Source organism: Gymnoscopelus braueri, assembly GCF_963280865.1.
Source record: "Gymnoscopelus braueri genome assembly, chromosome: 17".
NCBI classification, from domain to species: domain Eukaryota; kingdom Metazoa; phylum Chordata; class Actinopteri; order Myctophiformes; family Myctophidae; genus Gymnoscopelus; species Gymnoscopelus braueri.
This window is the reverse complement of record NC_137617.1, coordinates 46,441,044-46,458,725: the sequence shown is the minus strand read 5'-3', so window position 1 is coordinate 46,458,725 and position 17,682 is coordinate 46,441,044. Positions and strand designations below refer to the sequence as shown.

At 39.5% G+C, this 17,682-nt stretch overlaps 2 protein-coding genes and 1 pseudogene across 5 annotated transcripts in view; 1 reads left to right on the top strand and 2 right to left on the bottom strand.

The window, feature by feature from the left end:
• The window catches only part of LOC308104136 (uncharacterized protein), a 39,013-nt gene extending 38,867 nt beyond the window's left edge, over nucleotides 1-146 (top strand). For all 3 annotated transcript variants that reach the window (XR_013934796.1, XR_013934797.1, XR_013934798.1), the window contains one exon: nucleotides 14-146. The gene's annotated coding sequence lies outside the window, so the exon portion shown is untranslated. The remainder of the gene's footprint in view (nucleotides 1-13) is intronic.
• A 6,519-nt stretch (nucleotides 147-6,665) lies between these two features.
• LOC308105183 (serine incorporator 5-like) lies at nucleotides 6,666-7,937 on the bottom strand (the record flags this gene model as incomplete). Its single annotated transcript, XM_080455818.1, has 1 exon — nucleotides 6,666-7,937. The coding sequence occupies one exon, from the start codon at nucleotides 7,935-7,937 to the stop codon at nucleotides 6,666-6,668; it is 1,272 nt and encodes a 423-aa protein (XP_080311944.1).
• Nucleotides 7,938-15,793: 7,856 nt separating this feature from the next.
• On the bottom strand, nucleotides 15,794-17,115 carry LOC308105182 (serine incorporator 5-like; annotated as a pseudogene). The gene has a single exon. The product of its transcript is annotated as a serine incorporator 5-like (transcript).
• Between the last annotated feature and the right edge of the window lie 567 nt (nucleotides 17,116-17,682).

Here is a 17,682-nt window from a genome sequence, read left to right as displayed (position 1 = left end):
TGTCTCTTTGCAGGTGCTGGAGGTGGGCGTGGCAGAGGGTCATCAGCTGAATGCTAACACCTGAGCCAGGGGTCGTCAACGTTTCTGTGGCAATATGTGTATGATTTTATTTTTTAGAAAAAAAAGAAACAGAAAAACTATTTTCTTTCACGTAAGAACATTATAATGTTCTTATTTTGTGCGATGGCAGTTCTGACAGTAATGATAAGACCCAATTATTGAACATTTTAATGTCCAGGTTTTCTTCACAATTAGGTAGGACACTGTTTTACTTTATAATGTAGGCTATAATTCATTGGAATAAATCAGGAACACGGCCACACAAGGGACAGTGTGTACGCCAGTGTTCCTTTTATAAGCCTCTGAGAGCTCAGTGCTGACTCTCTCTTCCCCAGGAAAGGGCTGTTCACACCAAGAACGATAACTATTGTTAATATGTTGTCATTACACTTAAAAAAACGTTCTAATTCAAGTGGATGGCAGAGTCCACACTGCAACTAATTTACGATAGTGGTTGTTACGTGTACTGCAGTCAGGCAGACACTTCTGTCTGTGTTTGCTGTTTTCTTCCCCCTGCCTTTGTCCTCTTGTCTATCATTCATTCCCAGGTCCCATTCTTTCAGAATTAAACTCCGCCTCTCACCACCGGTTGGTCCTCCACTCATCGGTCCACCAATCATCTTCAGCCATCACCATATATAATTCACCTGTGTGCAGCCATGTGTTCTAACTACTCCCATGCCTCCACTCAGTTTCTGAGACAGACCTGTTTGCACTTTTGGTTCAACTTAATCTTTAAATTGTGTCATTTAAGACCTGGAACGCATCTGTGTCACTTTTTAGATTTGAGATAAAAAGCATTATTTTACACTTTGGCTATTCAAAAATAGCAGATCTACAAGCTTGTACAGTGCCGCGCTATGAGCTTGTAGATATGCCATATTTTTTTTATCGTGAAAATGTGTGCAAATCTTTGAATATAATATTATTTTAAGGCGAACATTTTTAACTCAAATCTTTGCTTCTGGGGGTCCCTGGATCAAAATATTTTGAGATGGGGGTTGGCGGCCAAATACATACAGAGAATCGAAACCTCAGGCCTTAATGGGTTAAGCCTTGTGTTGGTACAGGGAAAGGTAGCCTTAGTTCTGGGGTACCCTGTACATTTCTGCACGTAGGTAACATTCTGTTATTCACACTACTATAGAGGTGAGTGCCACCCATTGTAATCTCTGTTTGTTGTTAGAGTAGGAAGATTTTTGTTTCTCTTTCAATAGGTAAGATCTTTATTGTATTTAGATGGTGAGTTTTGGTTTAAGTGTATTCTTTCCTTTTGGCACCACCAAACCTTTTCCCTGTGTTTGTTAAGTTGGCTTTATTAGTACTTCAAAATAAAACCCTCAATTAATTCACTCATCCATCCGTTTCTGTTCATTGGGTATTTGTTATTGTCCCTTATTCCCCTAGACCACCTGTTGGGGACGTAACAGTGGTTAACAATATCCTTCCAAATACAGTATGACTTTTGTTTGAGTTTTTTTTTGTGCTCTTATGGATGTAGGCTCTTAGTGCATAGGTTTTGGCTGGGGTGAATTGAAATGGAGGAGCACAGTTTTATCGTTTAAAGGATTCCAATCTTATCGGTGTGCTACATGAATGGCACTGATAAAAAAGCATGGGCATTGCACCGCTCGTTCCGGGCACTCGCTCGGCTATCGCCTCACCGGGGCTATATCATCATTATTTTGTTCCTTAAATGAATAAACAAGTTGTTCGTTTACAAAGCTTTAGTGTTTGTGACACTAAAGCTTTGCATTGATGTTAGACTATCTGGTGAAGTGGTAACTCTGGTAAACCTGTTTATTTATCTAGTTAAGTGGTAAACCTTTGTATTGATTATATGTAATGATCTAGTTCGGGCACGGTCACACCACACTTTTATTTTACCTATGGGGTGGAATCTGCCAATGCTTTGTCAATGCAAATGCTTGTATTCATGCTCCTTCCGCATGTCGCGCACATCTTGCGTTTATGCGCTCTATATGCCTGCTAGTGCCATACAATACTGGCTGCAAAAAACTGTCGGAAGCGCACAACCTGAGTTTAACAGCAGGCAAATATATTTTGGTGTGACCGTGCCCTTAATTGGTAAACCATTGTATTGATGTAAAACTATCTGGTTCAGTGTTTAACCAACAACTGCTTTTTTTGCTTGGGAAGCAACAAATAGATGAATATGCAAACTGGTTCTCGTTGTTGTGGCCCGTCATCAAATTCAAGAAGTTATCCACATGACAACCTACATGATGACCTATAAAATTGGACCCCTTATGTCACAGATAAAACATCCTTCTTTTGTTAACCTATCACACAATGACCGCTTGTTCTGCATGTTGCTTTGACAAAGTGTGTCTTTGTTGTGTTTTAACATTTTAATGTTTTATAAAAATAAAACAAGCTCTGTAATCAGAGGCCATAACCACTTAAACCCAAAATGGACCTGAGTTGGCTCTGTATTTATCCATCCTCTTGATTTTATATTTTTGTCTAATATTCTCCCCCAGAATATGTATGCTGGGGTTCAAGTGGTTAAAAATGCCCAACATTATTTTCAGAGTTTTAATGAGAATGTTCTTCATTTGTTATCATATATTATCATAATTATTAGTTTCAGACCATACTAGAGGTTAATCTATGCAACGAATGGAATTAAAACTATATCAAAGTACATAGCAAGACAAAAGACAACAGTACATCTCAAAACCTTGCAGTTTAGATAAAGAAAAAGGGACATGGGGCCAACCTTCTTTTATAGACTATTATTCTGCATAGTTGAGAACTAAGATATACTATGGCAACACTTAAATATATATTAGAAAAAAACAAGGGTCTGTCAAAACACAAAACTAACTACATGACTGTCATGTTTGTGTTGTTTGTATGAGGACCACAGTAGAAATAAGTCCTGGACATTATTGTGTGTTTCATCCTCAAATTGTGCTGATCAGTACGATTTGTAATCTGTGGATATTGCTTTTCATCTAAACTCAAATCAGCTCAATTAAACAACTCATTTAAACCACTCTAAATTAGACTAATCACACCTAGAAACTGAAGACTAAAGACACCTTGCTGTAGGCTAACAGAGTGAACATTGCTCTGGGACAAGTTGATGAGGCTGACAGAGGGAGTGCGTTGATTGATATCCTAATATGTATTTTTATGTATATATATACTTTTTGTTTACTTACTTGTGAAATTCTGGTATATACTGTGCCATGTCTATATATACTGCTCAAAAAAAATAAAGGGAACACTTTGATCCCTTAATTATTTTGATTTTTTTCGTTAGCAGTATGTACACAGTTCATGAAAAAACAAAAAAAAATTAAGGGATCAAAGGGTTCCCTTTTATTTGTTTGAGCAGTGGTAGTTTGTATTACTGTCGTGTCACAACATCAAACCCATGTCCAAATTACTTTTCACCACAAGCCTCAGAGTCAGGGTGTTTATAATATTATTAGAACTTTCCGAGATGTTATGTTAAAAATAAACATAACGGCATATATATCACACAAGTGCCCGTTGTAATAATGAATATAAAATACAACAGGATGGCATCTCAACATGCTTTAACTGGTCCTCATCATAACTCATTCTACAAAAGAACAACCCAGTCTGTTTACCTGCTACAGAGACAACAGACAGGAGTCATTTGTGGTGCCAGAGGGTCTGGGGATCTTAGTATAGTTTGTATGTTCAATTTGAATCTAACATAGAAAAAGAAAAAGGCAAAAATGAGCCAATTATAATGACAAAAAAATAAGTTTTCACGATTTTTAAACTCTGAACAGAAAACATGTGCAATTTTTTGTTTGTTTCTGTATGTCAAAAATGCATTTCAAAATATTGTTATAAAGCAGTGAATGGTTTAGGGCCAAAATACATTTATAATGTTGTTCTATCATGAACCATCCAGACCACTCAGGTTGTCAGGCCTGCTCTCTGTCCCCAGAATCAGAACTAAACGTGGAGAAGCAGCATTTAGTTTGTATAAAATACAATAAAAAGATTGAGAGATTATTTCCACTGTGGTCCGTTCAGTGCAAATATGCTCACACTTTCAGTATACTGATGTATCATCCGTCCTTATGGTCGGCCATAGCTGAGTGGTTAGTGAGCCCGCCTAGGGGGCCAGAAGCCCTTGTTGCCCCAGGTACGATCCCAGGCCACGCCAGCAAATGTGTCGATGAAATGAAATTTGTCCCTGAGCAAGACTCTTAACCCCTAATAGCTCACAGGCCCTCATTGGAAACAAACCCGCAAGGACTTCCATGAACGTCCTGTTAAAAGGAATTATCCTTATCCTTATGGTGGTGGTGTCATAGCATGTTACAGTACCGCCACCTAGTGGTACATTATCACCATCACCACCACTAAAATAATACACAGAGATGCAGGTCTGGAAACTTATCAGAAATGAGCAGTGGTGTAAAGTAACAAAGTACATTTACTTAAGTACTGTACGTAATTGTAAGCTCACAATGGGTCGCATCGCGACCCATTGTGAGCTTACAAGCTTACAAGCTTACAAGCTTACAAGCTTACAAGCTTACAGCTTGTAGATCTGCTATTTTCAAAATATTTTGATACATTTGAAAACTTTAAATGGGACATTCTGCATGATGAGCACTTTTACTTTTGGTACTTAAAGTATATTTTGATGCCAATACTTTTGTACTTTTACTCAAGTACATTTTGAATTCCGGACTTTTACTTGCAACAGAGTATAGCCTAATTCTATATTGCAGGATTGATACTTTTACTCAAGTAAAACATTTTAGTACTTTTTCCACCACTGCAAATGAGGAATATAAATAGACCTGTAAAGGAGCTCATCACATCCTCATCAACAACAAGGCAGACATTGAGCTTAATACAGTCTTTTATTGAGGCACTTGCAAAAGTCATGGAATGTATAACACCTTAACCTTTCATTTGGTAAGATATTTCTTTCCACATTCTTACATTTTTAAACATGGTACATGTACATTTTAAACAGATGATTCTCATTGAACTGTCCCACTTGAAAAGATAGTAATAATATACAGCGGATATACAGTAATAATAATTCACATATTTTCAGAGGCGTAATTTCAGAAAAATACTAGAGGCTGGCAAGAACAGTGATCACTTAAGCCCTGTTTCTACAGTACTGAAAATAGCTGATCTACAAGCTAGCTACCCGATTGAGAGCTTGTAGATCGGCTATTTTCAGTGGATCTTGAAGAAGAAAAAACAAAACAATGTTCACCCGTAATATAAGCAGACATGAGTTACTTGACTTGACTTACATGAATAACTTGTCCTTTTCTGTGTGAAAATCAAGAGTCGTACTGAGTTCTGAACCTCATAATAACAACACAAGTATGTTTATAGCTGTATGTTTATAGATGATCAGGTTTCTGAGTATAGCCATATTAACAGTCCTGCACACACATGAGAAAAGAAGCAAATACAATATATACACGTCCATGTGTATTCGGGTGCCGACCTGTGGTATGTTGCTCTACTGCCCCCCTGCGCTCTAGACCCATTGTTGACCTGTCTGTCCAGTATAAAATGCTGGATGAGTGAGAACTTTCTTAAGCTAAATGAGGATAAAACAGAAGTTCTCATAATTGGTTCCAGTGAGCAGAGAGAATCAATAACAAGTAGACTTGGTAACCTGGCTGTAGAAAGTAACACCACAGTAAAGAACCTGGGGGTGATTATCGATTCTGAATTGAATTTCAATACACACATTAATCATGTCACCAAGATTGCTTTCTTTCATCTTAGAAATATTGCGAATTAGAGACTATCTGTCGTTAGACGATGCAAAGACGCTGATCCACGCTTTTGTTTTCTCTCGGCTTGATTACTGCAACGCACTCTACTCTGGCCTGCCAAAGAAAAGATTACAACTTGTTCAAAATGCGGCAGCCAGAATTTTAACTAAAACCAGGATGAGAGAACATATCACTCCAGTTCTAGCTTCACTACACTGGCTCCCGGTTGTTTTTAGGATTGATTTTAAAATTCTTTTATTAGTTTATAAAGCTCTAAATGGTCTGGCACCCTCCTACCTCTCTGACTGCCTAGAGAGATATGTTCCAAACCGGGCCCTCAGGTCTTCAAGTGCTGACCTGCTCGAGGTGCCTACAATGACATATAAAAAATACGGTGAAGCAGCATTCTGCTTTTACGGACCGACAGTGTGGAATAAACTCCCATTACACTTAAGACAGGCAGCCTCTGCATACAGTAGCTTTAAAGCACAGCTCAAGACCTATTACTTCACTCTTGCTTTTAGCTGATTCTTTGGTTGATTTTTAATTCCTCACTGTATTCCCTATTTTAATGTTGTTCTATGCCTTTGCTTTTGCCTTTGCTTTTATTTTATTTTATTTTATTTTTGTTTGCTTTATTGTTAAATTGGTTCTAACTGTAATTGTATTCTTGCTATGTAAAGCACTTTGAGCTGCATTTCATGTCATGAAAGGTGCTATACAAATAAAGTTTATTATTATTATTATTATTATTACTATCTTGCTATTACGACTTGCTACTGTTTTGGAATAGTCTGATGACAAAATGTCCTAAATATCCTGCACTGAGCCCCGCTATTCTCTAGGTGTTTGCGTTAGTTTCATGTAGTAGATGAAGAGGCAAACCCAGCAGGACGCCAACTTGATCCAGAACACAGACAAGCTCCCTTCCCCAACGTTCTCTATCTTATGGTTCTCATAGTGGAACCAGTTGGTGATGGTCATCATGCCATAGAGAGATCCCAGGAAGAACATGAAGTGGAAGTAAGAGTAGCTGTACATAGGATCGTTTGGGATCACATTAGCTCCCCCAGGCTCTGTTCCTCTGTCCCAAGGCCCCATCAGAGCTGCTAAACTACTGTTAGAGGAAGAGGACAAACTGGAGTACAGCACAGAGCCGATCAGGATAACAATTGTCCCGGTGATGGCAAAGTTCTTGCTGATCTGTGAGTCGGAGTTTAACAGAAGCGCACCCGTATTCCCTTTGGTCCCTTCCTCATCGGGTTTGTTGTGAAAGGCTAAGAGAGTCAGAAACATTACGTAGACACTGATCACTCCTGTCTGTATCAGACCTATAGTGGGACCTACGGTGGGTTGCCGTTTCTGGACGAAGAGGTAGACGGCAAAGATCCACACAGCCAGGCAGAGAATGGTGTTGAGTCCCAGGAACACTTTGTTTTGGAGACCGAGCTCAGGGATGGTGTAGAACACGGCCATGAACACGACAGCTCCCACGGCAATGCTGATTAACAAAAATGTCACAAACCCGTAAGCTGCCTTCCACCCCGGGGAGCCCTCAGCTCTAGAACTCCAGTCTGCGTCCCACCTGTGAGCGAACTTCACCAGCAACATGATCTGGATGATCAGGAATAAACAACTACCCACGGTTCCGACGTAGCGCAACACCTGCATGAATCTGTCCCCACTGGGGAGGAAGAAGCAGCACAACAGAGCAATGAGCTTCAGCAACCACAAACCGTTGTGGACGGCAGCTCTGCATCCTCTGCTGGTCTTGTTCCCGAGGGTGAAGATACAGAAGAACAGGAAGAAACAGGCCATCCCAAAACACACCTTGTACACAGCAGAGTATCCGACCAGAGTGTTACAGTTTTCTTTTGGAGACAGCCGCTCACATCGGTAGAATCGGTAGAATTGGTTGTTGGGATGCCTTTTCATGTACTCTCTAATGGCCGTTTGTGCAGTCGGGGACATCATGACCACACAGATGATAGTGACCATCAGGAAGTAGAGAGCGTACATGAAACGAGTCACTATCGCCTGTTTCTTTGGATCAAACTTACAGTTTGTCCAACAGCAAATGACAAGCAGAAAGTGGCAACAACACATGATGCTGTGTTACTTTGTTCCAAAACCAGACTGAATGTTTTTCTCGCTTGTTCTGTTTTGGGGCGGAAACAAGGAGAGAGGAGAGAGAAAGATTACAGAACCAACCAAAATGTACTTAAATCACCAAAAGTAAAAGTACTTAATGTTTGAGAATAGCAGATCTGCAAGCTCACAACACGTCGCGATGTGTCGCGTTTTGAGCTTGTAGATCGGCTATTTTCAAATAGCCTGTGTATAAAATAGGGCTAAAGTGGTTAATGTATGTTTTATAATGTAATAATTTATATATGCAAAGTAACTAGTAACTAAAGTGTTCAAATAATTGTAGTGGAGAAAAAGTACAATATTTGCCTCTGAGATGTAGTGGAGTAGAAGTAAAAGTAAAGACAATTGGAAATACTCTAGTAAAGTAAAAGTACCTTTTACCGTGTTTTTTCGATTACTTTTTTCATTAATTTTTTATATATTTTTTGGAAAATGAAAAAAATTAAATTAAAAAAAATTAAAAAAAGCAATCGAAAAAACACGGCCCCCTCACGTATTAGGAGGGCAGGGTGAGTCACTAGAACCAAGGACGGGTGTTTTTGATGAATCTAACATGTTAAAAATGGAGTTTGAAGTTATAATGGGTTTGTATAGGAAGGGGGCGTGTCTGATAAAATGAATATCAAATATCTAAATACTGAATCAAGCAATGTAAAAACTGTCTGGGGGGCTCACAAAAACCTGAGTAGACGATAAAATGACCCAAAGTTTTTTTGAAAGTGAAATATCCCTTTAAGCACAGTACTTGAGTAAATATACTTAGTTACTGTACTACACCACTGGTGAGTGAATATTTTTCTTACGTTTCAAGTAATTCAGGGACCAGAAGTCTTTGCAGAGACACTACCAGGCCCTAAGTGAGGGACCCTGAAATTACATTTTGAGGAATCGCAATGGCACTCCCTGATAAAAGCTGTCTAAAATAACAATAATAATAATTTAGCAATTTGGGTGAACTATCCCTTAATCTTTCAGATTTAGGAAGATATAAGATACAACTAATTCTTGACACAAGCAGACAGCATTTCAGCATTTGTGTCATTCTAATCAATTGTATTGATTCGAAATACAACAATACATTTGTTTTTATTCATTCTTACATTTTGGGGGTTCAGCTCACAGGCTACAGTTTAAACTTAAAAAATGTTCAGCCACTGAATTGCTAGGGGAACGTAATATATGTTTATTTTTGTCCCTATAATTATTTTTTACGGTGACTTTGATTATCCATTTGATAAGAAACATTTGGTTTGTGCGGCTTCTCTATGTGGTAAAATGTCCATGCATCTGACACTCACTGACTACTATCTAATGTTATGTGCAACAGCATCAACGCATGCAGCAATTGTGGGGAAAATATATCCACCACACTATCAAACGATCAAATAAACCTACTTCTATGATGATAGCGTATTATCACTAAAAACATCACTCAATCAATTGTATTTGAGGTAGTATGATTATTCATAACTTTTTATACATACATTGGAGAAAAGTCACGCTTAATTGATATTGTTACACAGCTTGGTTTTGAATGCATAATTCTGATTGCTCAATGGCGGCTAAATTAGTGTTGCTAATGCACTTTTTTCATTTTAAAATCAGTTAAATCATTTTTGTTGACATGCACTAGTAATATTGTCATGGTGATGACATCCTCTATCATACAAGATTAGTTAGAATAACTTATTTTCATTACAATAAGTTCTGGATTGCAGCATTAACATGAAACAAATAGGCATAGTGCTGAGAATCAACATCACAAATATCCCAATATTATGCATTTATAAGACCATACCTGAAAAACACTTGAGTATGAATGTGCCGATGTTTTTGACTGCAGTAGTGTCATGAAAGACCACATCCTGCATATAAAGAGCTATACCACGTGGTGATCAGACAAGCTCATTGGCCATAAAGTCTGAAGCAGTTTTTTTTTTAAAAATCTATTCTAACCTGGAAAAAACATAATCTATTTTACAGTATTCCATAGGCTATTGTAAGTAACTCCATATTCCACTTTACATATTGCTAGTGTTTCACAGCACTTATTGTTCCCTTTATCCTTTATTGTCCCCTTGGGGAATTCAGTAGTCATAGCAGCACAGCATTTTAATTCACGAAAAAAAAACTTTAATTGATTACTATTAAGTAACATGAATTTCCCACCATAAATGTGAAAAATGATCATTCACATTTCATTTAATTGCATTTCTGTGCACATTGTTTTTTTTTCTTGATGTAATTGTAGGTAACCGGTCCTCTGTGGGCACTCAGCTGGATGAAGTTGAAAACCGAAGTTCCCCCGCGGGAAATAAAATGTTAAATAAAAAAATAAAATAATATGTGCGTAAATACCGTCTACATCAGGGATCCTCAACAGGGGGTCCGGGACCCCTAGGGGGTCCTCAGAGTTACTATAGGGGGTCCGCCAAATCTTTGTGTGATAGGATTTTTCTAGATTTTTTTTACATTGACCACTTGAACCCTATAGCATCCCTTTTCTGAGGAGAACTTTAGCCAAAAATAGCAGATCTACAAGCTCACAACGCCTTGTGAGCTTGTAGACCTGCTATTGTTGGCTAAAGAGTTATAGGCGTGTAGAGGGAAAAAAGAGCAGCAAACGTTTATCTGAAACACAATTTTATACAATATAGAGGGGGGTCCCTGCTTAATTTCTCTCTCAGCTAGGGGGTCCTTGGCCTGAAAACGTTGAAGACCCCTGCTCTACATAATATGTTATGTTCCTTATTGCAAGTGGTTTACCTCCCTTTGCTGAAAGCAAACGTTGTCCAAATGGTGGTGTGCTGACAGTCTGGCAACTGACAGTGTGCAATGTGTGTGCAGTTTCTATTTGCATCATAATATGATGAGAAGGTACATTTTATAAAACCACACACGTTTGTCTTTCTTGAAAACTAGATGATAATACTATATAACAATATAATATCTACAATAAATCAAATATTTCACAAGAGGTGGGCCTTAAACTAATAGTTCATGAGAAGAATATCACTTGTGAACAAAAAGGGATGCAGGTGCTGGACTCAAAAATACACACCATAGAAAGAAGAGGAAGTCCGCACGCTGTTGACGCTCCAGCGACCACAATTTGATGTATATTTAAGGCTCACAGCAGTGTGCTGTGAGCCTTAAATATAAATAAAATTGTGGTCGCTGGAGCGTCAACAGTGTGCGGACTTCCTCTTCTTTCTAAAGAATATCACTTAAAGCCTAACACTAAAACATATTTAAAGGAGCATTCAGTCAATTGGTATGTATTATGTTATATGACGGAGGGGCCACATCCAGGCAGAACAGAGGTGGAGAACAACATAATGGGGTCTTCATGAACAGGGTTTAGGATAGAACTTGCTTTTTGGTTTTCTCCCCACATACTGTAGCTCAGGGGTGCCCATTACGTCGATCGCGATCGACCAGTAGACCGCAGAGGCTGCGCAGGTAGACCACCTGCAATGCCCCTGAAAAAAAAAAAAAAAAAAAAAGGCTCTAGGTGGCGCTGTTGCAGAAAACGGTGGCGCGGCGCTAAATGGGGGGGGGCGCCAGGAAAAATATTGAAACAGTCCTAATGCCTTAATGTTGTTATTTAGCCCCCATAGGTAAATGTTTAAGTATTTTCATTAATGGGATAATAATTATTTGTTGGTTGGTAATAACCTAATCCTGACCCTAACCCTAAAACCGAAATAAAGTAACCAAAAAACGGAAAAGAAACTAACAAAAACCACCATGCCTACCACTCATGCACGCGCGAGTGGTAGATCACCTTGAGCTGGCAATTTCAATAGTAGAACTCAAGTTAAAAAAGTGTGGGCACCCCTGCTGTAGCTGAAGGGCCCATATTGCATGGTGTAGGCCTACTTGTACCTGATTTATTTAGTTTAAATAAAGATTTCCATTCTGTCATACAGTTGGATTATCTGCAGACATAGAGCCTCTCAAAAAGTATAAGTAACCTTTGCCACTTTTAGTGATAGAGAAATCTGGCCCATGGACTATCTGGGGGAAAACAGTGTTAAACTAGAAAAGTGTAGGCTATCCTAGCGTGTCTGATATATCTGGCATAGAGGAGCGGGTTCAAAATCTCCGGAGTAAAATTCCGTGAGATCCCATTGGTTCACCGATCTGTCCGTCAACCCCCGCCCCGTCAGCACAACATTTGGAGCGACGCCCACTGCACTCTGGTTGGTTGGAGAAATGAAACACTTCCTATTCCAGGAACGCCAATAGGCCGGTCCAGGCTCTTATTTTTGAGCAAAAATAAAAAATAAAAGCCTGGGAGATCGAGGCTAAGAAAAGTGTGCTCGTAAGAGCACAGGTCTTCGGCAGGTCGGGTTGCCTACCCAGGGCCCGCAAACTTGGGAAGCCAATCGTAGCCAATTAGAATTGAATATAAAAAATGTGCCAGATATGATAGAACATAGTCTCCGGCCTTCGCCAGCCTGGTGGAAACAAGGCAGAGTGTGTGTGTGTGTGTGTGTGTGTGTGTGTGTGTGTGTGTGTGTGTGTGTGTGTGTGTGTGTGCGTGTGTGTGTGTGCACTTCCCTTTACTGAAAGCTAACGTTGTCCAAATGTGGTGTACGTGCTAACAGTCTGGCACCTCACAGTGTGCAATAGGGTGTGATGGTGAAAATGCCACTTTAAGTGTCCGGTGATGCTCCATTTTGCATGTGTGTCAATTTCCATTTGCATCATAATATGATGATAAGGTACATTTTGTAGACCAGTGGTTCTCAACCTGTGGGTCGGGACCCCCATATGATTTTGGGGGGGGGGGTCCTTAGATGACAGTTGAGTGACAGTTGAGACCTTTTTAATACCTAAAAAAAAAAGGAAGAAAGAAAAGAAAAAAGACCATAGCTGCATCAAAAGTAGGCTAATCAACAAACTATAGGCTCCTATAAAAACTGGTCAAACATTGGCCAAATTGTCAAATTATATAGGAAAGAGGCAAAAATTGTGAAAATAGTTTTTTTTATATAGACCAATTATGTGTTTACCAACATTGAGACTGGATGCACAGGTGATTGTTTCATACAATCAATTCTCAACCTGTTGTTTCGGGGTGCGCACCCCAACCCCCTCTTATGTGTTGGCTAGTGCTGCGTGGTACGCGCCCTAGCGAGACCTGACAGAATGGGTTTGACGCTTGCGCAGTATGACACTTGCAACCAGTGTGACGTCGTCTGTTAAGGGGTCTATATATCAAAATAAAATAAAAAGCTTGAGAGCTCAATGGTAAATGGAAACAAGACCGCAAGGACTTTTTTTGGACGGACCTTTTAGACCAAGTATTTTAAATGTAATTGTGCTGTTTTCATTTGTTTTGCCTAATAAAATATTCAATCAATCAATCAAAGCTTATTTCCATTGTAGTCTTTTCAGTGAAAATATGCTCAGTCCATGTCTGTCCTCATGGTGGTGTCATAGCATGTTACAGTACCGCCGCCTAGTGGTGAATTATCACCATCACCAATAAAATAATAATAATACATTTTTGTGTGTATGTGCTGGGGGATTGTTTTAGATGTATACTGACATTGAAAAAACATAATAGCATAATAATAATATATATTCCAAAAAAGAAAATAGTTTTCCCACATTTTTGCATTTGTAAACATGGTAAAGATTAAACACATTCAGACAGTTGATCAACCCTTAACTGTCTCTCTTGGAAACAACACATGGCCAGGGTTGCCAGATCTGCTTATTATAAGTTCCCCGCAAGATTTTATTTGAAAATAGCCGATCTACAAGCTCACAACGCGTCGCGATGCGACGCGTTGTGAGCTTGTAGATCGGCTATTTTCAAATAGCTGATGTATATGTTAAAGTGCTCATGTGGCCCCATAGTCGCTTTTTTTGGGCTGGTTTTCCTAGACTTGGTTGCTTGTTTCTCTCACTTAATCTGGCAACACTGCACATGGCAGATATAATAATACATCACCTGGCCCAAGGTGGTCCACAGCAGTGGTTCTCAAACTTTTTCATGTCAAGGACCCCCAAAATGATAGGTATTTGGCTGCGGACCCCCCAACTCAAAAATATTTTGTGCCAGGGATTTTTCAAAAAATAGCAGATCTACAAGCTCATAGCGCGGCACGAAGTGTCACGCTATGAACTTGTAGATCTGCTATTTTTGAATAGCCAAAGTATAAAATATGTTTAAAGTGGTAAAAATTATTGTGACGCTATATTAACACATTTTCCTGGGGACCCCCTGGTACCCCCCAGGGACCCCTGGGGGGCCCCGGACCCCCCTTTGAGAACCAATGGTCTACAGTACAGTATGACTGTCATGCCTTTCACATCTGTTCAGAGATGTTCAGAAAAAAAGAACAGAGGCAAGAACAGTGATCACTGAAGCCACACCATGAGAGCTTGTAGATCGGCTATTTTCAGGAGATCTTGAAGGTCTTCTATTTTCCCTATTTTTTTCTAAATAAAAAAACACACTACATTTTGAAAAGTTGTGAAAACTTCCTCTTGTAATATTTATTGGTGACATTACGTATTTGACTTCTTACATGAATTACTTGTGCAGTTCTGTGTGAAAATCAATAGTGGCACTGGATCTCATCTTAACAACACAAGTATGTTTATATAGACGTATGTTTATAGATGATCAGGTTTCTGATTATATCCATATTAACGGCGCGATTCACACGCTCATTAACACTCATTAAATAAAAGGTTAGATGCTTGCAGTGGTGGAAAAAGTACTCAAATGTTTTACTTAAGTGAAAGTATCAATACTGCAATATAGAAATAATTTGTTACAAGTAAGAGTCCGCAATTAAAAATCCCTGTTTATTATGAGAACAGAAATCAGTTCCACACTGACAGACATACAGACTCTTATCGTGAACACAGAAAGGTAAAACATGTTTTTTCAAATGTGACCTATGCCTGTCACACACATGATCAATGTTTGTGAAAGGTCATATATGCATTTTCAATTTTCAATATATTACATAAATGCTATAGTTACCTTCATTTTAAAGTGGTGCGATATTACTTGCAATATTACTGTCTGTGTAGAATGATTATTACTTGTTACTTTTTAGTTAATTTCACTAAAATGCACAAATAAGCCATAAAGAACAATTATATTGCCTAGATCTTTTTTTTTTAATAAATGCATGGCCTTGGCCATGCAGGGATGGGCAGGCAGACAGAGGGATCAAAGTCTGATAAATGAGATAGGAATATATTATTTTTAAGTATAGGCTTATTCATAGGAATCACAATAGACCGATATGGTACCTTAATGTATGACATCACAATATTAAAAAATATATATATACTGTGTGTGTATATATATATATATATATATATATATATATATATATATATATATATATATATATATATATATATGCACTATATATATGCACTATATATATGCACTATATGGTGATAGTAATCATTGCTACAGAGTGTTTGTTCAGTAAAGAGGTGTCCCCTCCATCTCACCAGCTCTGTAATAAACAGAAAATACATTTTCAGGTGGGTTGCACATTTTCAACCTCTGTCTCTCTCTCTCTCTCTCTCTCTCTCTCACACACACACACACACACACACACACACACACACACACACACACACACACACACACACACACACACACACACACACACACACACACACACACACACACACACACGTCCGTCCCTCACTCACTCACTCACTCACTCACTCACTCACTCACTCACTCACTCACTCACTCACTCACTCACACACAGTATAGCAGTAGGTGGCATAGCCATAGACCTTGCTAATAAGGCCCGCTATTCTGTAGGTGTTAGCTCAGTTAAACTCTCAGACTTCGTGATAGGAGGCGTTAGGGTTAGTTTCACGTAGTAGATGAAGAGGCAAACCCAGCAGGAAATCATCTTCATCCAGAACACAGACAAGCTCCCTTCCCCAATGTTCTCTATCTTATGGTTCTCATAGTGGAACCAGTTGGTGATGGTCATCATGACCATGAGAGATCCCAGGAAGAACATGAAGTGGAAGTAAGAGTAGCTGTACATGGGATCGTCTGTGTCATCTGTGTAATTGCCAAAACAAGAGCAGAAGCCAGCTCCCCCAGGCCCTGTTCCATTGTCCGAAGACCCCATCAGAGCTGCTAAACTACTGTTAGTGGAAGAGGACAAACTGGAGTACAGCACAGAGCCGATCAGGATAACAATCGCGACGGCGATCACAATGTCCTTGTCGATGTGTGAGCTGGAGTTTAACGGGAACGCACACACATTAATGTGTGTCACATTCAATTTCACGTTGGTCCCTTCCTCACTGGGTTTTTTGGAGAAGGCTGAGAGGGTCAGATACATTACATAGACACTGATCACTCCTGTCTGTATCAGACCTACGGTGGGTTGCAGTTTCTGGACGAAGAGGTAGACGGCGAAGATCCACACAGCCAGGCAGAGAATGGTGTTGAGTCCCAGGAGCACTTTGTTTTGTAGACAGGGCTCAGGGATGGTGTAGAACACGGCCATGAACACGACAACTCCCACGGCAATGCTGATTAACAAAAAAGTCGCAAACCCATAAGCTGCCTTCCACCCCGGGGAGCCCTCAGAACTCCAGTTTGCGTCCCACTTGTGAGCGAACTTCACCAGTAACATGATCTGGATGATCAGGAAGAAACAACTACCCACGGTTCCAACGTAGCGCCACACTTCCATAAAGGTTTCCTCATTGGGGAGGAAGAAGCCTCCAGTGCAGCACAACGCCAGAGCAATGAACTTCAGCAACCAGAAACCATTGTGGACATCAGCTCTCCATTCCCGAGGGTGAAAATACAGCAGAACAGGAAGAAACAGGCCATCCCAAAACACACCTTGTACACAGCAGAGTATCCGACCAGAGTCTTACAGTTTTCTCCTGCAGAAAACTGCTCACACATTTTACGGTAGTCAGGAATGTCCTTCAGGGCCGTTTCCACAGTCATCATGCCCACGCAGACGACGGTGACTATCAGGAAGTAGAGAGCGTACATGAAACGAGTTACTATCGACTGTTTAACATTTCTGCCGCCTTCAAACTTCCAGCCAGTACCACAGCAAATTGTAATTAGCGTGCAACACACTTGAGAACGCATGATGTTGTCTCACTTTGTTCCAAACCCAGACTGAATGTTGTTCTTGCCTTTTCTGTTTTGGGTGGAAACAATGTGAGAGTTTTCAAAAAAGAGAAGAAGAAAGAAACCATTACAGAACCAATCCAACGTCTTCAGGACGTTTCTTCATATTGGAGATGGCCACATGATTGGTTTCCAAAGCAGTGGGCGTAGCTTTTGTTAGCGTCTGTTCTCGCCTATGTTCTCGCAACTACCAGTGGTGGAAACAGTACTCAAATTCTTTACTTAAGTAAAAGTATCAATACCACAATGTACTGTAGAAATACTTACATTAAAAGTATAAGGAATAAAACATTTACTTGAGTAAGATTACCTACAAATGGCAATGGGACCAAAAACCATTGATAGTACAAATCTTAGAAGTATCGTTCTGCCAAATTATGAACTAGATCTTCAGGCCTATATTGTGCAGTTATGGCCATTTGAAGTGTTAAACACTGCTGTAGTGCTCCACCACGCGCGCAATCTAGTTTTTCTTTGTGTGACTAGTATTCCAGTATGGATTTTGTAAATAAAGCTATGACGAAA